Below are 23,516 nucleotides of genomic sequence, written 5' to 3' on the forward strand. Positions count from 1 at the left end.
ACTATCGACCAATCGCGATCACGTTGTTATGATCCATCGCGCAGATGCTAAGCAAACCCCTTCTCAAAGTCAGGGTGAGTCGAGAAACGTGGTTATTTTACTGAAAAGTACGCAATTGTACGATTCCAATGCTATACAATATTACATACTGCAAGTTACTTATCTCACATCATGGAAAGTATTTGTAATGTTGTACTTCTTGTTAACGAAATTCATGCTACGGCTGCGTTTTTGAGCTGGCACCCAATTGACTCCCATTCACTCCTTGAAGGAGAGCTCGCCATGTCCCAGAATCGCCCAGAATGCACCGCACGGTCCATTGACGAAGCATGGGCAATGTACACAATGGGCGCTAAGTTAGATGCCATTAGAGTTTCCCATCTCCTCAAAAGTATCTCTGATCTAGCTAGTTTACTGGTTTTCCTATCGCAAACACCACATGCAAAGTTCGACCAATGGGTAAATGGTGGTCGATAAATCAACCAATACAAAGGATTTTGTACATCCTACTTGAAGATAGGCATTTATTTCAGCGTATCAACTGTAGTGTTGTATTATCATGGGCGCTACCTAATGCATTGGTTCTCTTTGTTTTTCGTAACGGGTCGCCAACAATCTGTGAGAACTCCTTCCTATTCACGCATGTGAATGTTTACTGGCCTGCCTTTTGGCCAAATAGGTATGTCCAGCCTGCTGGCCAGATAGCAACGTTCGGCCGTCCAGAAAGCAAGGTCTTGTCGGCCAGCTTGACTTAGCTATCTGGCCGGACCTTTTTTTTTTTTTTTTTTTTTAACTAGGCAAGTCAGTTAAATACACATTCTTATTTACAATGACAGCCTAGCTATCTGGCCTGCCGGACCTATGTCTGGCATTTGAGCTATAGACCAACTCCAGATGGCGTAGAAGCCAACTCCAACTGTTCAGATAGAGCTCCCTGGACTCTGTGTTGCTGCAAGTTGGTCAACACCCATGACTTTCATGAGGTACTACATACCTAACGTTATGTCCACACCATCCGTGGGGTCTGTGGTTCTGAGCATGCCGAGAACCTTGTACACACTTATCAACTGTCAGTGAAATGGATGTTCTGTACAGAGGCTTTCCACTCTTGGTGAAGCATCACGTTTTAAGTGCAAGCTTTCAGCTTGCGTGTGTATTTAGTTGTATACCACAGTTGAAATTCTGTTACCCTGTTAGGGACTCATCTGGACTAAGATAAATGGTGAGTTTTCTCACTCTGTTGTCTGAAAGACCTCTTTGTTACAGCCTCTCTCATAGGCTGTTTGGCAACCTTTTAGAAAATGAAAGAACGTTGGATTACCTTGGTTCTGTGTAAAGTAATGGGTCGCCAAGCTTTCATGACGTTCCTCCCACCTCTATACTTCAATTGAAGTAATAGTAAGTCACGCCACACCACTTTTTCAGTGACAGTTTATGTGGGTACAGTAAAGGTGTGACTGTATACATATTTATCTCAAACACATTGCGTGACAGGAAGGAGTTCACATGACTTGTTTGGCAACCCGTTACTCTACTCAGAGAACCAAGGTAATCCAAAATTCTCTTTCATTTTCGTAAAAGGTTGCTAAACAGCCTATGGGAGGGGCTGTACCAAATAGGTCATTCAGACAACACTGGGAAATTTCAAGGCACATTCTGGAAGACTAGTAAATGTGTGTAAACTAATTGTAGTAAATATGCATACCATTTTGTATTGACAAATGTTTTTATCATCATGGATGCATTTACAAATGTTAGAGAATAACGCTGCATCAGCATGAAGGCAAGTGGGGTTAATAACATTATGGTTTCACTAGTATATACCATTAACCACATCTACCAAATGAAAGCTAGTGAGAAAATACTGTAAGATAAGGCCACTGTGAGATGAGTCAAAGTTGCCACATGAAAGCCTTACACACATTACGATACATTTAGTATCATGTCAAACGGTAATTATGACAATTAAATTCTATACACATGATGTACATGTCAAACTTAAACAAATCTGTCTCTAGTCAACAATCAGCATGAATGCTCAGACATACAGTGGGTAATACATGGTTCATAACCTGCACTTGGCTGTTGTGGTCATTCAGTCATAGATAGAGGAAGTACCAATTGTTGTACAATCAGTGTGCTATTATTGATATAGATGGTATCCAAACAATTAAGTTTCACAAATAAAGTGGAGTCCCATCAAGGGCTTGTTGTACAACACAGACATGGAAGACACTAGACTCATGCTTTGAATAAAACAATGAAGATCAGCAATAAAGGACAGCAGCACAAAGTTTTTGGACTTTAAATGGGCATCTGATATTCTGGTTGTCATACTGTATTTTTAACACTTCTACCCTCTTTAGTGGACAAAACATGTAACCTAGTGAAGGCAGCTTTTGGACAAGTCATATGTCAATTTCTTTCCCATTTCTTAAAAGCTGATAAACATGTCATGAGAGTAAGAGTCAAAAGCTCATGAGCACATCTCACTCCTGTACACTGGTGTAGAATTGCTTCCCAAATACAAAGGAGTGCAGTCCAGCCCTTTGCTTTTCAGCCAACGCCATGATGATATTCAGGTCGCCTTCCACCATCAGGCCGAGGTCGGTCTTCAAGCTGCGCAAGGATCGGAAAGGCTTCTTTCCCTTTTGCCTGTGGGTGAGGAATTCAAACTGTTATCAAAAGTTGTACTACATGGTGTGCTGCTGTGCTGTGGCAAAAGTCATTAAAACCAATTACATCTGCTTCCATGGTGAGAGGTAACTCATGGTGAGAGGTAACTCACGTCTCATCTTCAATGTATTTGAGTAGTGTGAGCGCCTTCCTGTGAAGGATCAGCAAGAACTGGGCCAAGTAAGTACTTCGCAGATTGAGACCTGGCTTCAGCATGAACACCTGGGAACAAAACAGAATTAACTAATACAGTTGGCCCTGATAAGCCATTAACGGCTGACAAATGACAACATTTTTCAAACCACAAATATTGTTGCTTACTTTGTGCCGGTGTCTTACCTCATCTATAAATGACTTTACCAGGGTGTCTTTATGCATAACATCCTGAAAAACATTTCTGAGGAAAGAGTGGAGCTTTTAGTGGTCAAAAAACAGAATAACATCCATATCTTTCATTAATGTAAATGTAAACAAGACAAATTCAAATTTGATACATTTCAAATCAATCAAGCAATGAGTTATGCAGCACAATAAACATTGCCAATTCCAATCTAATTGGAAGAACAGAACAGGAGAGAAGAGAGCATACAGGTCGGGGGTGAAGGACTCTTCGGTGTGGATGCCGGTGTCAGTGGCGATGTCCTCTTCGCTGGCTGCCTTCCAGAGCGCGTTGAGCTCTGAGCGCATGTAGCGCCGCTGAATGTGTGTGTGCTCGTGGCAGGGCGGCATCTGCTTCACCGTGTTGATGTCCACGTCGATGTGCGTGGTCGGGTAGGGTGAGTACAGCACCTGGCGGAAGGGCAAGACAAAACTGCCCATGGAGTCCTGGGTGGGAGAAAGGAGTGGGAGAGTAATGAGGGGGATCACAATGCCAAAGTGGCAGTCTGTTCTAAAGGTATGAGCGTTTGTTCATTTTTTGAGGCCTTGGTTTGAATAAAGACTATTCATTTGCATTACATTTACATGCACTTACAATGGGTTAATATCGATGTGAGTAAAACAAGGCTTTAATGTATCTCTCATTGAACCGAAGCTCATTATTAGTTTATTATTTGAAACAGGTGTGTTAGTGCTGGGCTGGCACACCCAGTAGGAAAACTGTAATTTAGAGTGGCGTTGTTGGGTACCTTGAGGCCTTGTACAAACAGTCCTGTGTCATACTTGAAAGTAGAGTCAGCTTTACAGAACCGAGAGCACTTCCTCTCAGCAGGGGTGAGGAAGAGGCACAGCGTGAACACTACCTAGAGCGCAAGAAAACATATGAATGAATATCAATGTGGAATACCTCTCAACAACATCTGCATTTCCGAGGGAGAGAGAGGATTTGGAGGTGTGTGTGAACCGGTATTGTGGGATTTTGTATGCTGTATTATTTTAGATACACAATAACATATGCAGTCACATCTGTGTGTAGAACATTAATGTTGATACAGCTAGTGTGTGGATGAGTGTGAATACATATGCTGATACATCAGCCAGTGTATGCATGTGCTTAGCACAGAGTATTGGCAGCCTGTAAGTACCTTGTTGACTTTGTCTGGGTTGCTTCCGACCACCATGGAGCAGCCACAAGTTTAGAGATGAGAACTGACTGCCCTGAGAGACGGAGGCAAATTTCATTTGGTGTATTATTTATTAATGACAAGGATGAGAGATGGTCACTTGATATTAATTTAGTATAATGAGAACATGAGCAAGATTAAAATGTAATGAAATGTGTCCGTGTGTGTGTGTGTGTGTTTGTATTACTATCCTTGTGGGTACGAGAAATCCCCAAAAGTCCAGGGACATTTCCCAGATTCTCAAAAATACAAAGGCTTTTTTAGGTTTGGGGGTTAGGTTAAGGGTTACATTCGGGTTAGGAGGTTTAGGATTTTGAATGGAAATGAATGTTATGTCCCCACAAAGATAGTAAAAGATTTGCTGTGTGTGTCTGTCATTCAATATCGGTCTCTAAATATCCAAATGAGAGGATTAATCAAATACATCTCATGACACAAAAGTGTTTCCTGACTACTGCAAGAACACTCAAAAGCTGAGTAAATAAATTGTGACTTGCAGTGCATTTGTCATCTCCACAGGCAGCTAAGATAATTGTTCCGACAGATCTGTCAGGGGTGCATAACTGCACTCCACTGATAACTATGACCTAATCACAAATATAGTGTGCAAGGTAAGGAATGTGTACCCAATGGACCAACCCAGCTTGGACAAAAAAGCAGAGGAAAGGTGCTAAACTGAGGGAGAGTGAAACATTCTTCAACCCTGTGACTATCCCAGAAAATAAAACCACAGGAGCACTCAGTTGTTTCTTGATAGTGGGCAAGTAAGATTACTCATAATTTTTGGTTAAATATGGTGAAATAATAGTTTTGGCCACTGCAAAAATACCAGGTAGACAACTCGCAAGCAGATGCTTCCAATTTTCATAATTACATTTCTATACCAGGTAGGCCTAGGACTGAATCCCAGACAGAGTTTCCTAAAAGTGTTTACTTGTGCAGGAAATCTTCATGATAGCCGTCTCCGATGTCATCGTCATTTAAGATGGTGTCCTTGATCTAGCAATCAGGGAACAAACACGGTTCTTGGTGAAATAATCAACACGAAGGACAAGATACATTTTTTTTAAAAATTATACCTACTATAGCGAGACATACAGTAAATTAAAGTGGAATAGTGAGTTAACAATTTGTCTCATTGATGAACATCAAAATGTTAATTAAAGCTTCAGTCAAGCCTCAGTGGTTAGAACTTTAAGCTTTTTTCACATAGATGAATGATATGGAGGCTTTGAAGTTTTTAGTTTCCTTTTCAACATTATTTTGGGGGGGTGTAACGAAAGCAGTGTGAGACTTTTTTAAAAATCAGTGAAACTAGTTCGATGTCATTCTTGGATGTAATAATGTGACAATAGTGATAATAGTCTCCTTCTCGTGGACGTAACTGTTTAAGAAAAGTTCCTACATAAATGGGTGTGCATAGTTCTACTGTAGTATTTGCAAAGTACTGTTTTGCATGATGAAAGTGTTGCCCAATGTGCATGATCGCTTCAGATACTCACGTCTATGTCCTCTGGGACACTGTGTGTCTTCATGGATGACAGCAGCTCCATGATGGGGACAATCTCTGATGACAGCACAGAAATTATGTTGTAGCCCTGTACATCAATTACAAAAAAAGGCATGGCATGCTTCATGATTCAGGTGTTAGTGCTGACTTACTTGATTTCAACCATTTCGCTCTTTGGGGAGCATAGATCATTCACGTACTGGGTTAGAACAAGAACATCAATTTCCCTAGGAATGGATTGAGAAACACTGCCTTAAGGGGATGGCTTAGTGTGAGGCAGATTTGGAACATGGCGTCTGAATATACTTGCCTTCTGCATCCAGATGCGTCCCTTGCGGATTATGTGTTTGAGCCGATCCACACAGACAGTGTGCAAGGGCAGGTAGAAGGCCAGCTCTGTTTGCGGCAGGATGATGGACAGGGCACAGGTGTTCTTGTCACCCTTCAGCTCGCCGTCGAAGATGAGCGAGATGATGATGACACCCTCTTCAGCTAGGACGAAGAATTTGACGTCCACGGCGCCGCACTCTGTGCTGCGCAGAATCTCCCCGTTCAGTGTGTGATTGGCCAGGAAGGTGACTTCGCCATCGCTCAGCAACAGTGGTTGCTCGCACCTGGGAGCCCAGATGTGACACACCCGCAGGCCCAGGATGTTGTCCCAGTAGGCAAAGGTGGCAGCGAAGATAGGGCATTCTCCTTTAACAGTCACCTCTGTCTTAGGGCGACTGAGGTGGGCCTGAAGACATGTTACTGTAACTATTACTGTTCCTGGGAGGGGGGGTCAAGAAGAAGACTAGACAGGAGGAACATAGTGTGACCAGGCCTAAGACTGGTTGGTAGAATTATGTAGCTCTTTATTGTTCAACCTGCGTTATAGGAAGATAAAATAAACATGTTAGAATATAGTATCACCTATAATACTGCACTCTAGCACCTTCACAAATACAAATCAATCACCATCACAAAACACTTTTGAAATCTATTTTGACGGTTTAGGGTTACTGTCTACAGCGTTCAAGGTTCATGTTTTTCAGGAGTTTAATAAATGTGAAACAAACAACGTACTACACATCCTGACATGCCGCATGTCTGAATACATTCTTCTTCTGAGGTTTGACAGCAGTTGGCATCCAATACATGTTGCATTACCACCACCTACTAGACTGGAGTATAACTCCCTTGAACTTCACTGAAGAAAAAATAAATAAAACAAATACCCTACCATCTAACACTACACTCAAATAAATACTCCTCTATTTAGTCCTACTTCAGGCCAACATCCTAAAAGGATGGGACACCACCACTCAACACACCCTGTAACTCTGACATCAAGACTCGCACACACAAATACCTCTCTGCAGCTGCCACCACAACCTCTTATCTGAGGCTACATTCCATCCTTGCAGTACAGTTGATAACCATTACTATAAAAGACAAAAATCCAATCTTACTGAAGCAAATATCACTTGTTGGTTCATCCCTCTGTATTGGTACAGACAGACTACTCACACCACTCCTCTCAGGATCCCTTGACCCATCATCTACCTTCTTCACTGCCTCAGCATGACAACTTCTGCATTACACTAACTTTGGAAACCTCAACCTGCCTCTCTAGCACTGGACATTTCTGATCCTCAGCCCCATGGGCACCCCTACAATTAACACAGACCACTACTTCCCCCAATGCTACACATTCCTTTGTTTTATGCCCTTCTGCACACTTCTCACACCTAGGAACCTGCCTCCTACACACTGCTGCCAGATGCCCATAAGCTTGACACCTGTAACAACAATGTATTCGGCAAAAGAGGTCGTACAAGATAACTTATATCCTAACATCACTTTGTTGGGCAAATAATGACTTATGATTCACTGCCCACGCCACCCTGCCTTCCTTGCACCAAACGAAGAGCATCACAAACACCGGGAATCTTCCCCTTCAGTTGGTCAGTAATCACTCCTTTCAATGGCGCCCTTTTCTTGAGAGCAAAACAATTCACATCTCTTGCCCCTATTCGTTTAACATGGAGCGCCTGGTTCCTCTGACCAGCAGAAACACAAACAATTATCACAAGACCACTTCTGGTTACCCTCACCGATTCCACAGCACCAATGTCGGTTTTCACCCACCCTGAAGCCACAAATGGATCAGCCAAAAGGCAAGAGTCGACTTTTACCAAAAATGTCACTCCTACTGTCACTATCATCTTTATCCCGACCTTCGGTGCAAGCCTCGGGCTCCGAGAACTTCACCACACCCTCATTCATTTACATTTCTCACCCTGCTTACACTTTCTAACATTATTTTTTAACAAACCATCTCCATTTTTTAACAGACTCAAGCTCACTCTCTTATCCCTCTCGCTCTTAGACCTCCTCTGCATCCTCATTTCCCTCCATTCCACCTCCGTATTCCAAGTCTCCTTGTGATAATATTACACTTCTTCTGACATACATCTTCTTCTTCATCTTCTTCTTCTTGCCTTGTCAAGGGACGCCATTTAACCGGCTGCCACAATCAGTATGAACCCCTCGGGATGTAGAGCTCAACAGTGCATCCCACCTGTAGCCATTTCGTCATGTTCAATTATATCTACATTTGAGAGAGGAGTTACTCACCAAAGTCTCATCGTATTTCAATTGTAGCTCCCATGAAGAGCCAGAGAAGGTTTAGCGTTGAAAAAACAACATAATAATCACTTCCTCATTTGTCAATACTACGTAATTTGCCGTGATGGCACACTGCCCTCTGGCGAAATATTAAGGTATCTAAAAGAGATTATGTCATTTCCCCTGCAAAACAAAATAATAATACAAATTAGGTGGTTCATATATCTTTCTGTTTATATTTACTTTTACTTGACTCTTGACTTGCACCTGCTTTACAAACAAACATCACTGCATGAGCAACAGGTATCTGGGTTGCGTTGAGTGAAGCAGGGAGGATTTTTTGTTGTTGAAGGAAGGTCAATGAATTATACCTCCAGCTAGGCCCATTTAAAATTAACTTTTTAATTCCCTTTTAGCCATGTAGGATAATCTTACCCTCACCAATCCATTAGGGGTGGAAATGTGCAACTGACCATATGTTTATATACTGTCTAGGGTAGCAACTCATCCACTCCTCTTCCCAGGGCCTCTTTACCACCCTCTCCTTGTAACGAAGTACAGTACTCACTGTAGATCATCAACAATTTCTCTTTAAATTATTGGGATTGGATTACATCAAACAATATTGGATCATGGAATCCTTGGTTATGTTATGAAATTGTCAGATAAAAGTGTAAAAAGAGTCAGGCTGTGAAAATAAGCTGTTATAAGCACAAATCACATCAACAATCTTTTTCAAGTGATGATAGGACATTTTACTCAGGCTTCTCAAGAGGGTTCAACTGCCATATTTCAAAGAAGAAACTGTGGGTGCTGGGCACAATAATAACCCAGAGCCCTTTTACTCTCATTCCAAATGAGGCACACACACAATCATCTCTGTAATGGTTGGAAACAGAGAACTTCAAAGAATCCAGTCTCAGCTGGCTTAAATCCCTTTTTGACAGCTGCACTTCGACGCCATACAGAAAAACTAACATGCCAATAAACTGTGGATTTTGGATAAGACTATCAGACTGACAATGATCAGAGAAAGACACAGAGCAGGCCATCTCTTAGGCATCATCTTGGGTTAGAGTATTTGAAAGACCAATAACAACACCCATGAATGGACAGATGATGAATGGTTGCATTTATTCTGTGCTTGTCACTATGTCTCAATTTGTATACCATTGGGAAATGTATTCCATTGCTAGCCTGAGCCACTGATCCCAGCATCTGTCTGATTTAGCCAGGGGGGTCTCGCATCCAAACACCGACTAGGCCCAGCCCTGCTTTAGCTTCAGGCATAAAGGCAGCCAGGGTGGTATGTCTGCTGTTGTGGAGGCTGCTGAGAGGAGGACAACATGGAAATCATGTGTTTGATGTATTTGATACCATTTCACTTATTCCGCTGCAGCCATTACCACGAGCCCGTCATCCTCAATTAAGGTGCTACCAACCTCCTGTGGTCTGCTGTTGTATTCAATAAAAACCTCATCCCACACAGAAAAACAATTTAATTGCTAACGTTTGCCTAGGACTTGAGGTAATAGGAGTTTAACGCTAAAACTTTCCATTACTGATAACTGGTGCCTTACTTTTCCATTTAGTCAGTAATTGTGTTTCGTCCTCAAGGCCATGGTCATTCATTCTCACTAATTAGCCATGACCCCCTAAGCACCGCTATGACCTCTCCATCAGCTAAAGTGCTTGACTTCTGCCTCACTGCCTTGACCGTTGTCTGACATACAACCACTAACCAAAATGAAGGAATAGCTGTTTTGTGTCTTCAAAATATGCTCTAAGTTATAGGCCCTGGTATTGCAACCAAAATATACTGATTTCATAAAACTGAATACCTTTGTGTTTTAGCAACAGGAATCATGTATTGAAAAGGCTACACCAGCTCAAGCAAGCATCAATAGAATGGAACTTTTTAAAGCACACTTTTAAGATATATCTAAGGAGAATAAAAGACGGAATTAATCAGAACCTATCATCGTGGTTGTCTTCCTTTATGATTTAGTGTCTGCTGTAGGGGAAAGGGGTGGAAAGTCACACTAGCTAATTAATCATTCATACATTAAAATTGTAGACTGTCTAACTGCAGCAGATGTCAAATAAATTAATGAATTAATAATATATTGATAACAAATGAATAACTATGTTAATTTCGTACTCATCTCCAGTCTCTCTCTCGCCCTTTGTCCTTTTAAGTAAAATACACTGAGTGTACAAAATATTATGAACACATGCTCTTTCCATGACATAGACTGACCAGGGGAATAAAATAAAATAAAATAAAACTTTATTTGTCCCACGTGCCGAATTCAACAAGTCTAGACCTTACCGTGAAATGCTTACTTACAAGCCCTTAACCAACAGTGCAGTTCAAGAAGAGTTAAGAAAATATTTACCAAATAAACTAAAGTAAAACATTTTTCAAAAAGTAACACAATAAAATAGCAATAACAAGGCTATATACAGGGGGCACCGGTACTGAGTCAGTGTGCAGGGGTACAGGTTAGTTGAGGTCATTTGTACATGTAGGCAGGGGTGAAGTGATAGATAATAAACAGCGAGTAGCAGCAGTGTACAAAACAAATGGAGGGGGGGGTGTCAATGTAAATAGTCCGGTGGCCAGTTGATTAATTGTTCAGCAGTCTTATGGCTTGGGGGTAGAAGCTGTTAAGGAGCCTTTTTGTCCTAGACTTGGCGCTCCGGTACCACTTGCCGTGCGGTAGCAGAGAAAACAGTCTATGACTTGGATGACTGGAATCTCTGACAATTTTATGGGCTTTCCTCTGACACCGCCTATTATATAGGTCCTGGATGGCAGGAAGCTTGGCCCCGGTGATGTACTAGTCAGTACACACTACCCTCTGTAGCGCCTTATGGTCAGATGCCGAGCAGTTGCCATACCAGGCAGTGATGCAACTGGTCAGGATGCTCTCGATGGTGTAGCTGTAGAACTTTTTGAGGATCTGAGGACCCATGACAAACCTTTCGAGTCTGCTGAGGCGGAAAAGGTTTTGTCAAGCCCTCTTCACAACGGTCTTGGTGTGGTTGGACCATGATAGCTTGTTGGTGATGTGGACATCAAAGAACTTGAAACTCTCGACACGCTCCACTACAGCCCCGTCAATGTTAATGGGGGTTGTTTGGTCCACCTTTTCCTGTAGTCCACGATCAGCTCCTTTGTCTTGCTCACAATGAGGGAGAGGTTGTTGTCCTGGCACCACACTGCCAGTTCTCTGACCTCCCAGGGTCCTTAGCTTAGTGATGAGCTTCGTGGGCACTATGGTGTTGAATGCTAAGCTGTAGTAAATTAACAGCTTTCTCACATTGGTCTTACTTTTGTCCAGGTGGGAAAGGGCAGTGTGGATCGTGATTGAGATTGCCTCATCTGTGGATCTGTTGGGGCGGTATGCGAATTGGAGTGGGTCCATGGTATCTGGGAAGATGCTGTTGATGTGAGCCATGACCAGCCTTTCAAAGCACTTCATGGTTATCGACGTCAGTGCTACAGGGGGGTAATCATTTAAGCAGGTTACCTTCGCTTCCTTGGGCATAGGGACTATGGTGGTCTGCTTGAAACATGTAGGTATTACAGACTTGGTCAGGGAGAGGTGGAAAATGTCAGTGAAGACACTTGCCAGTTGGATCGCGTGTGCTTTGAGTACACGTCCTGGTAATCCTTCTGGCCCCATGGCTTTGTGAATGTTGACCTGTTTAAAGGTCTTGCTCACATCGGCTACCGAGAGAGTTACCACACAGTCGTCCAGAACAGCTGGTGCTCTCGTGCATGCTTCAGTGTTGCTTGCCTCAAAGCGAGCATAAAAGACATTTAGCTCGTCTGGTAGGCTTGCGTCACTGCCCTCAAACTCTGGGTTTCCCTTTGTAGTCCGTAATAGTTTTCGAGCCCTGCCACATCCTACGAGCGTCAGAGCCGGTGTAGTAGGATTCAATCTTAATCCTGTATTGAAGCTTTGCTTGTTTGATGGTTCGTTTGAGGGCATAGCGAGATTTCTTAAAAGCGTCTGGATTAGTGTCCCACTCCTTGAAAGTGGCAGCTCTAGCCTTTAGCACGATGCGGTTGTTGCCTGTAATCCATGGCTTCTGGTTGGGATGTATACGTACGGTCACTGTGGGGACGATGTCAGCGATGCACTTATTGATGAAACCAATGACTAAGGTGGTATACTCCTCAATGCCATTGGATGAATCCCGCAACATATTCCAGTCCGTTCTAGCAAAACAGTCCTGTAGCGTAGCATCCAAGTCATCTGACCACTTCCGTATTGAGCGAGTCACTGGTACTCCCTGCTTTAATTTTTGCTTGTAAGCAGGAATCAGGAGGATAGAATTATGGTCAGATTTGCCAAATGGAGGGCAGAGGAGAGCTTTGTATGCATCTCTGTGTGTGGAGTAAAAGTGTTGTTGTTTTTCTTTTGTCTGCACACGTGACATGCTGGTAAAAAAATTGGTAAAACTGATTTAAGTTTGCCTGCATTAAAGTCCTCGGCCACTAGGAGCGCCGCTTCTGGATGAGCATTTTCTTGTGTTTTATAGAGTTGGTTGAGTGCGGTCTTAGTGCCAGCATCGGTCTGTTGCGGTAAATAGATGACTACGAATAATATAGATGAGAACTCTCTTGGTAGATAGTGTGGTCTACAGCTTATCATAAGGTACTTTACCTCAGGTGAGCAATACCTTGAGACTTCTTTAAAATTAGACATTGCACACCAGCTGTTATTGACAAATAGATACACACACCCACCCCTCGTCTTACCAGACGTAGCTTCTCTGTTCTGCCGGTGCATGGAAAATCCTGCCAGATCTATATTATCCGTGTCGTCGTTCAGCCACGACTCTGTGAAACATAAGATATTAGTTTTTAATGTCCCGTTGGTAGGATAATCTTAATCGTAGGTCATTAATTGTATTTTCCAATGATTGCACATTAGCCAATAGAATGGATGGCAGTGGGAGTTTACTCGATCGCCTAAGAATTCTCAGAAGGCAGCCCAACCTCTGCCTCCTTTTTCGCCTTCTTTTCTTCAAGCAAATGACGGGGATTTGGGCCTGTTCCCGGGAAAGCAGTATATCCTTCATGTCGGACTCGGTAAAGGAAAAAGCTTCTTCCAGTTCGAGGTGAGAATTCGCTGTTCTGATGTCCAGAATTAATTTTCTTTCATAAGAGACGGTAGCAGCAACATTATGTACAAGCTAAGTTAAAAAAATAAGTTACAAACAACGCAAAAAACAAAATAGCACAGTTGGTTAGGAGCATCTTAACATAATCCAGGTGAGAGCTATTATCCCTGATTTATATAACTTGTTCACTTCAATCGATGCAGATGAGGGGGAGGAGACATGTTAAAGAAGAATTTTTAAGCCATGAGACAATTGAGACATGGATTGTGTATGTGTGCCATTCAGAGGGTGAATGGGCAAGACAGATGTTTTAAGTGCCTTTGAACAGAGTATGGTAGTCGGTGCCAAGCGCACCTGTTGGTGTCAAGAACTGCAACGCTGCTGGGTTTTTCACACACAACAGTTTTCTGTGTGTATCAAGAATGATCCACCACCCAAAGGACATCCAGCCAACATGACACAACTGTGGGAAGTCAACATGCGCCAGCATCGCTGTGGAACGCTTTGGACACCTTGTAAAGTCTATGCCCAAATTAAGGCTGGTATGAGGGCAAAAGGGGGGTTGGGGTGCAACTCAATATTAGGAAGGTTTTCTTAATGTTTTGTACCCTCAGTGTATATCCAATTGATCTAATAGCTATCGCTCTATGATGCCTATCTAAATACGGCCCGTTGTTCAGTTGCCTACAGGATTGTGTTCTCACACGGCCAGGGCGTGTTCATCCCTAAGATGATTGTAGTCCCCTGCAACACCATAGCTTTACGGCTAGCCCTACCATCCACAGGTAGCTAGTGGCACCTTAATTGGGGAGGACGGGCTCATAGTAATGGCTGGAACATTGATACCATTCCATTCATTATTATGAATCGTCCTCCCCTCAGTAGCCTCCCGTGCTACCATCTCTACCTCTCTCTACCCCCCCTCTCTCTCTCTGTCTCTCCTCTCTCTCAGTATTCATAGTGACACTCAATGGGGTCCTAAAGTCTCGGAGCCCAAGGTAATTAGTGAGGGGGAAATCATCCTGATTTAATGTGCTCAAGGTGTAAGAACCCGGGCTTGATGACGTCATAGTGGACTCTCCCTCCAGTGCTTTCCTCGGATGTGAATCCATATTCTGATATAACAACGTCAATGTATGATGCGATGCGCTTCGATCTTTTTATTTCTCTCATCTTTCACAGTGTGCGTCTTACTGACACTTGCCTTGTTTTAATGGTGAATTGCAAAGGGAAGCAGTGAGGTTAGTGGTCTAGACCCGTGTGAGGTTAAGCAGGATGCTCAAGCTAATGGTGTGCTTGGGGCCTCATTCTAAGTAGAGATGAGGATGTAATTCTTCCTGGCTGCTGTGCGATTATCAGAATGGATGCCATTTGTGTTGTAGGGGATATTATTTGGTCTGTCTCTTTATAGAAACATTTTAAGAAGCGGTTGGAACGTTTCCCTGCATTATTTTCAATTAAATTTATTTTACTGCTGGCACAATATGTTTGCTATAATCCATGTAGAGACACCAAGTTTAATTACAGGCATAAAATAAAGCTAATAACATAATGTTTCCTCTCCAGATCACAAAGCAGAGCATCTCAAATGATTCACAGATGCTTAGGCGCCTGTGTTAGCACCAATCATTAAAGCACTGATTAGTAAATCCTCTTCATCTAAGAGAAATGGCCTACGGATAGGAGACAGTCATATCATCCATGTGATATTTCTCCCTATTCTTTACTGGAGCACTCTGTGGAGAAACAACCGCAACACAAGTGATAAAAATCAGATAGGTGGGACTTTGATCTTGTCTTCTTGAATATTCCCTGTGTGCATTCTCCAAAGATAGATCAACTTTTAACCATTAACGTGATAGCATCAAGTGCTTTAACAGATCTCTGTAAAGAGAAGGGAGCTGAATGAAAACGTCAGCAGGAGCTGCATTTATCTGAGTTTCAGGAGACGGAGAGATTCAGGGTCGTTGGGTATATTCGGTGTGGTTTTAGAAGAGCGCTGAATTAAACATCTGGTGGGAAAACAATATATACCCATTTGTCATCTTTCCTTGGCCTGCGTCATAGGACCACTACAACAAACTATCTATACCCTTGCAACAACACACCACGTGTTAGTTTCTAGTTTACATTTAGCGAAGGAGTCTGCACATCTTTGGTTCGCTATTACACTATCATACAGTTTAGGCCTATGACGTCAAGTAAAAATGAAAGTACTGATATGTCTTGGAAATGACAAAATATTAATGACCACATGAAGCTGTATGATTACGATTTATTTCCGTTTGAAAATATACCCATAAATTTATCATATGAAAACATTTAAACAACCTTTAACATTGTATCACAACTGGATCACACATGTTGACACCTAAATCCCCGCTTTTACAAAGAGTTGCCCTTAATGTTATTCTTTTAATACACATTTATTTTCAACAGTTAAAACATTTCCACAAAAACACCACAACTTTCAAATGCCATCAATGAAATACCCAGAAACCCATTTTAACCCAAGAGAGGCCTCAGGACATGCCAGCTTGAAGCATTGGGGCCAAAGAAAATGAGAGGGGATACAATACAACCCATAACTCACCAGGCTGAGATTTGTCCTGTTCAAAGGGGACATTGGCCAGTAAATCTTTGCTAGTGTCTAGTCTAGTCACTGACTGTTTATTTTACATTACATCAGGGGATTTTGCTGGCAGGAAAATCTGCAATTGATTTATAATGTAATAAAAGGGGATTTAACATAAGATATTTATCTTCTGTGTTTTTTTCCAAGCAATAACCAAAATTTTCAGCTGCTACTATTTCTTCAGCAGGAAGATACCTTGAGTTCTTCTAGTCACTAGAATCTAGTGCTTTTAGCTGAAATCCCACTTGAAGTTGTAAATATCGTGTGTATACATTTTTCTTGAGTTGAAGCTCGAGTTGCCAAAATCCCGCTATGCATATCTTGAGGTGGTACAAAGAGGAACAATGGCCTACTTGAAAATATTTATGAAGCAGGTCTCTTGGATATTGTTCGTAGTGATTTGCATGTGCATACAAACATACGTAACACTACATTTTACTCAACAAACACACCTGCTGCTTAGATGGTTATTAGACACAATTTTCTCCAGACATGACAGAGCAATGACAGCTCCACTGTCATCTCAACTTCTCCCTTGTCACTCCCAGAGACTTCCTTTCTCACCTTGGTGTCACGCCGAGTCTACAACATCATTAGTCATCACATCACCAGCGTAGCACAGGCTCTGCGCTGTATCACTGCCTCGCTCTCATTGATATGTGGGCTATATAGTATTATATCCAGTGTATTGTATGATAACATCATTTTATATAAACAATACCACAGTATCATAGATCACTATTATATCAACATGTCCACTGAATCACTAGATCACCTTCATACACCACTATATCGGTACATCACTTTCATTTTCACAACTCCACTGTATCAAAGAAAACTTTAAAAATGATATGCACTGTATTTTGTTTGTTACTATCATATGTGTTTGTAAATTTAAATCATTTTCATGTTGACTCGTCTGGGCCCGCTTGTTTCATTTGCCTCCGCTGCTGTCCCATTCGATTTGCGGGGAACGTACTCAATGTCGAAGTTGCTCTTGTGCCTTCCCTTCCCACGACTCCATGCAAACAGGAGGAGGAAACAGAAGATGACCACGCCCAGGAAAGACAGGCAGCCCATGGCTGTGGAGATGATGATGGTCTTCAGGTCTATGGGGTTTGTCATATTGTACAGGAGGGTGCCGTTGGCCCAGGTCCCGTTGGAGTCCGCCAGGAGTCCGCTCTTGTTGGTGTAGAGCGATCTATCGCTGATGCCCAGGCTCTTCACAGCCAGCGAGGCTGACATGCTGGCATTGCCCGCCGCATTACTGGCCACACACAGGTACACACCATTGTCGTGCAGCTCCGCAGCCTTAATCTCCAGGGTGCCGTTGGTATGGACTGTCACCCTCCCGGTGCTTTTGGCTGTGACATAGCGTCTGTGTGGCGTCACCCAGGCCATGGATGGCCGTGGAGCCCCGTCTGCTATGCAGTTGAGCCAGACAGGCTGCCCCTCTTCTGTCAGCAGCAGCTGGGTGGTGTTGGGCCCGATCCGTGGCTTGGTGCAGGTCACATACCGTGACACCAGCGGCTCCTTGAGGTCCCGCAAGGGTTTCCCACGGATGCGCTCAGGGGCACTGCACTCGGGCTGGGGGTCAGGGAGCTGCAGCAAGGGTGGCTTCCGGCCACTCAGCAGCCATAGGAGCCGGCAGTCGCACACCAGAGGGTTCCCCCCCATAAGCAGCGTATGCAGGCTGTCAGGGGAAGCAAACACAGCTTGCTCCACAGAGTCCAGCTGGTTGTGCGACACATCCAACATGCGCAGGTTTGGTAGTGCCAGGAAGGCCAGGGGTTCAATGTAAGCCAGCTGAGCCCCTCGCAGGTGCAACTCCTGCAGTCGCGGAAGCTTGTCTAGCACCCCTTGCTGGATGTGCTGGATGCGGCAGAAGGATAAGTTTAGGTGCGTGAGGTAGGGCAGGTTGCGTAGAGCAGGGCCGGGAAAAGAGGACAGGTTAGTGTTGGTGACGGTGAGTGTGGTGAGGTTGAGACCGTGTAGCGACAGAGCGGGGAAGACTTCCAGCCAGGGCCAGTAGTCAATCTCCAGGTGGCGAAGGTGGGGAAGTCTTTTGAAGGAGTAGGGCTTCAGGGCACCAATGCCCAGGTGGCGCAGGCGGAGTTCCACCAGGCTGTGTAGGTGCCCCAGGGCATCAGTGGGCACAACAGTCAGGTTGCAGCGCTCCAGGGTGAGGCTCTGTAGGCCCAGCAGGCCAGTAAAGGCCCTCTGGGAGATGAACACCAGCTCATTGTCACCTACCTCCAGAGACATCAGCCTCCGAAGGTCCTGGAAGCCGTGGTCCAGCAGCACCACCAACCGGTTGTGGCTGAGGTCCAGACTGGTGAGGTTGGCCAGGCCAGAGAGCACACCGGCGGGGACCAGCTGGAGGAGGTTGCTGTGGAAGTTCAGCGAGCGCAGGGAAAGCTGAAATTTGAAGGAACCCGGTTCGACCACGCCTATCAGGTTATCGCTGAGGTCTAGATCCTCGAGCTGTAGAAAGGAGGAGAAGTTGTCCGGTGTAATGCTCCGCAGTTTGTTCTTGCTCAGATCCAGAAGCCGAGTCTCAATGGGGATGCCCTCGGGGATGGTAGGCAGTCTTTTGCGGTGGCAGCTGACTGACTTGGTCTGGGCGGAGCAGTCGCAGCGAGCGGGGCAACCCAGGACGCAGCTAACCAGCAAGAGCAGTACAGCCCCGCCCAGAAGAGGGTAGCAGTGGTACAGGGCAGAGCGCCGCATGACTTTTACCCACGCTGCCCTCTGTCACGGCACAGCTTGGTATCCATGCAGACCACCATCACGGTACAGCCCTGCAGCACAAAAACACACACAAAGAGCAGCACATTAGAATATCTAATATTAATTTTCATGCAAAATAGCACTGTTTTTTTATAAAAAAAAGCTTTACTGCCAACAAAGCTTTCCCCCTGCTGCTTTCTTTCCCGCCACCTTCCGTCACTCTTCATCTTTTTCCCATCTCTTGCTCTCACTCCATCCTTTCTAACACTTTCTTTCCTATCACACTATCAACACTTTTTTCCTTTATCAACAGATTTTTGTCAAATGAAATTCAAATCAAGTGCATTGACACAAAGCAATATGCTTAATTGAAAAATGTGCTATGACGTTCAGCTGCATCAGAATAGGACATGGTATCTGTCATGTAACAAAAAAACAGGAGCACATTGTTACAATGCTTGTGGCCAGGACTGACCCTGGTCGCACCTCAGAGACGAGGCAGAGACCCTATTGGATATGCAAGGAGGCGGGAGACGGGAGTTGAACCAGGGGCTGCTCTGTTCCCACAGGAAGAAAATAGAAGGATAGGGAAGAAAATGCCTCCTGGTCAACAGGTTGTTGGCATAGTAGAAGGTCTGAGACGTTTGCCTGAATGCATCTGTTGTGTATTCTATAAACCTTGCCTATTATGGATCCTACTCCGGTTATTATGTCCTGTTACAATTGAAAAATAATAAACTAACACAAAACCATGTCGAGGTGAGCAGATGGTAAGCACAAAGACAGACATACGTGCACATTTCCGCTGAGGTGAGTGACACATTCACTGAAAAGATGGGGTGAGTACGCACATACGCACGTCATGCACACACGCAAAAACACACACAGCACTCATCCCTCTCCCCGACTCTGAAGAGCTGCACTCTGGTGTCTTCACTACCATCTTTCTCTCTTTCCCACCCTTTCGCTCTCCCTTATTATATATCTCGTTCTCTTCAGTATCTATCTGTCTTTCTGTCTCTCTTTCTCTCTTTGCTTCTGCTACTCTACTGTTCTCTTGTCCTCTGGTCCTCCCTTCTCACACATCTTCCTCACACCTTTTCTCTCTCTCGCCGTCATTGCCCTGGAAGAAGCCCCATTCTCTATATTCTCCCATCCCCACGGGCTGTGTTTTATCGATTGTGACACAGACACATCAGATACCAGGAATGTAGCCTTTTACAAAGAGCAGGCCGTTGCCATAGCAACCACAAACCCTCCCTCCCATCCGCTCTATGTGGTCTGCCAATCAAATTAATGAAAAAAAGAGGACTCGTTTTTTAATATTCTCAAGGTCTGCGCAAAACATGCATTGAATATATTTACAATCTCTGCTTCATTAACACGCAAGCGTCGAGGTTACAGTGTCTCGAAACTGTCAGCCTGCTTGGTTATTTGTCGAGCTGTCTGATTGCCTACCCGTCTGCTGGTCTGTTAAGTATCTCTGGGTATCTATCTGCCTTTCTTCAAGCCTGTCTGGGTCTGGGTCTTCTTATCCCTCTGCCTTTACCTATCGGGTGTCTGTCTGTCTGTCTGTCTGTCTGTCTGTCTGTCTGTCTGTCTGTCTGTCTGTCTGTCTGTCTGTCTGTCTGTCTGTCTAAATGTCTGTCTAAATGTCTGTCTAAATGTCTGTCTAAATGTCTGTCTAAATGTCTGTCTGTCTAAATGTCTGTCTGTCTAAATGTCTGTCTAAATGTCTAAATGTCTGTCTAAATGTCTGTCTGTCTAAATATCTAAATGTCTGTCTGTTTCTGTATGTGAGTGTGTGTCTGTTTGTGTGCCAATCAGTCTTTCCGACAATCTGTCAGTGAGACTAAGTCTGTGTCTGTATCTGTTTCTATCAGTCTATCAAGTTACCTGTCTATCTGTCTCTCTGCTGGTGTATCTATTGGTCTGTACAGTATGTCAATTAGTCAGTCTTTCTGACAGGATGCCAGTGTGCTTGGTCTGGTCTGGCACATCCTTACTCCCTTGAAACTATGCCAGAATGTTTGTTGCCACTTTGGACCACTAGAATTGTTGGACAATGGAGAACAACCCTGAGAAGTCTGGATAAGAAGAGAAGGGTGAGGGGTCATTCAGAAGTGCAGACCTACAGGGTATAGAGCTTTTTAGGATAAGAGACGCAGTTGGATTTGATATGCAGTTAAACTGTAGAAAATCTGACAGGCGAATGAGAGCCTAGGGTAGACGCATGAGTCACGGTGGGAGAGAGGAAGAGAGAGAGAGACAAAATAAACAGGAAATATAAGAAATTATGAAAAAAGCCTGTGCTAGATTGGGTAAAAGACAAATTTGCCTGCTGAGTTTGTAGTTTATACCAGCAACACAAGTTCAAATAAAAGGAGACTTTTAAACTTTTAAAATTATACTATATGAGTGCACACTCAATGACTGTGTTATTGTTCAGAGAGACAACTCATGTTCACTTAGTTTAATCTTACATATTCACTTGCTTTACTTTCAATTGTTACATTTTTCAGTATTCATACAAACTCAATATAAGACATACTGAATATGTATAAAGAGATATATGAATACTGTGTATTAATATACTGTGTTCTTCACATACTGTAGTTCATTGTAATATATCTACTACTATACATTACCTTTTTGTTACACTGCTTATACACACTGTGTGTTTATATACTGGATTCTTGACATAGCTCACTGTAATATATATATACAGTAGCATTCCAAAGTTTGGACCACCTACTCATTCAAGGGTTTTTCTTTTTTTTTAGATTGTAGAATAATAGTGAAGACATCAAAACTATGAAATAACACATATGGAATTATGTGGTAACCAAAAAAGTGTTAAAAAAATCAAAATATATTTTATATTTGAGATTCTTCAAAGGAGCCACACTGTACCTTATAACGACAGCTTTGCACACTCGTGGCATTGAAGGTAGACCTTGAAATACATCCACAGGTACACCTTCAATTGACTCAAAACATGTCAATTGGCCTATCAGAAGCTTCTAAAGCCATGACATAATTTTCTGGAATTTTCCAAGCTGTTTAAATGCACAGTCAACTTAGTTTGTAAAGTTCTGACCCACTGGAATTGTGATACAGTGAATTATAAGTGAAATAATCTGTCTGTAGACAATCGTTGGAAAAATTACTTGTGTCATGCACAAAGTAGATGTCCTAACCGACTTGCCAAAACTATGGTTTGTTAACAAGACATTTGTGGAATGGTTGAAAAACAAGTTTTAATGACTCCAACTTAAGTGTATGTAAACTTCCGACTTTAACTGTATATATACAGTCATTTTTGTAATATGTAATTTTTCCAACAATTGTTCTTAAAATTCTTAAAATAAAGTGGTGATCCTAACTGACCTAAGACAGGGCATTTGTACTAGGATTAAATGTCAGGAATTGTGAAAAACAGAGTTTAAATGTATTTGGCTAAGGTGTATGTAAACATCTGACTTCAACTGTATATATACTGCTGTAGTATCATTCTTACTATATACACTGCTCAAAAACATAAAGGGAACACTTAAACAACACAATGTAACTCCAAGTCAATCACACTTCTGTGAAATCAAACTGTCCACTTAGGAAGCAACACTGATTTACAATAAATTTCACATGCTGTTGTGCAAATGGAATAGACAACAGGTGGAAATTATAGGCAATTAGCAAGACACCCCCAATAAGGAGTGGTCCTGCAGGTGGTGACCACAGACCACTTCTCAGTTCCTATGCTTCATGGCTGATGTTTTGGTCACTTTTGAATGCTGGCGGTGCTTTCAATCTAGTGGTAGCATGAGACGGAGTCTACAACCCACACAAGTGGCTCAGGGAGTGCAGCTCATCCAGGATGGCACATCAATGCAAGCTGTGGCAAGAAGGTTTGCTGTGTCTGTCAGAGTAGTGTCCAGAGCATGGAGGCGCTACCAGGAGACAGGCCAGTACATCAGGAGACGTGGAGGAGGCCGTAGGAGGGCAACAACCCAGCAGCAGGATCGCTACCTCAGCCTTTGTGCAAGGAGGAGCAGGAGGAGCACTGCCAGAGCCCTGCAAAATTACCTCCAGCAGGCCACAAATGTGCATGTGTCTGCTCAAACGGTCAGAAACAGACCCCATGAGGGTGGTATGAGGGCCCGACGTCCACAGGTGGGGGTTGTGCTTACAGCCCAACACCGTGCAGGACGTTTGGCATTTGCCAGAGAACAACAAGATTGGCAAATTCGGCACTGGCGCCCTGTGCTCTTCACAGATGAAAGCAGGTTCACACTGAGCGCATGTGACAGACGTGACAGAGTCTGGAGACGCCGTGGAGAACGTTCTGCTGCCTGCAACATCCTCCAGCATGACCGGTTTGGCGGTGGGTCAGTCATGGTATGGAGTGGCATTTCTTTGGGGGGCCGCACAGTCCTCCATGTGCACGCCAGAGGTAGCCTGACTGCCATTAGGTACCGAGATGAGATCCTCAGACCCCTTGTGAGACCATATGCTGGTGCGGTTGGCCCTGGGTTACTCCTAATGCAAGACAATGCTAGACCTCATGTGGCTGGAGTGTGTCAGCAGTTCCTGCAAGAGGAAGGCATTGATGCTATGGACTGGCCCGCCCGTTCCCCAGACCTGAATCCAATTG

At 43.6% G+C, this 23,516-nt stretch overlaps 1 protein-coding gene and 1 pseudogene across 3 annotated transcripts in view; both read right to left on the reverse strand.

Moving 5' to 3' along the window:
- Positions 1-1,707: 1,707 nt before the first annotated feature.
- Positions 1,708-8,358, reverse strand: LOC118362621 (guanine nucleotide exchange factor C9orf72-like; annotated as a pseudogene).
- A 7,400-nt stretch (positions 8,359-15,758) lies between these two features.
- Positions 15,759-23,516, reverse strand: part of LOC118362622 (leucine-rich repeat and immunoglobulin-like domain-containing nogo receptor-interacting protein 2) — a 41,843-nt gene continuing 34,085 nt past the window's right edge. For all 3 annotated transcript variants that reach the window (XM_035743115.2, XM_052486340.1, XM_035743116.2), the window contains exon 2: positions 15,759-18,933. In XM_035743115.2, coding sequence (XP_035599008.1) covers positions 17,027-18,862 — 1,836 coding nt within the window. In that variant the 5' untranslated portion in view covers positions 18,863-18,933 and the 3' untranslated portion in view covers positions 15,759-17,026. The remainder of the gene's footprint in view (positions 18,934-23,516) is intronic.

This window comes from Oncorhynchus keta, chromosome 29 (genome assembly GCF_023373465.1).
Source record: "Oncorhynchus keta strain PuntledgeMale-10-30-2019 chromosome 29, Oket_V2, whole genome shotgun sequence".
Taxonomy (NCBI): Eukaryota; Metazoa; Chordata; class Actinopteri; order Salmoniformes; family Salmonidae; genus Oncorhynchus; species Oncorhynchus keta.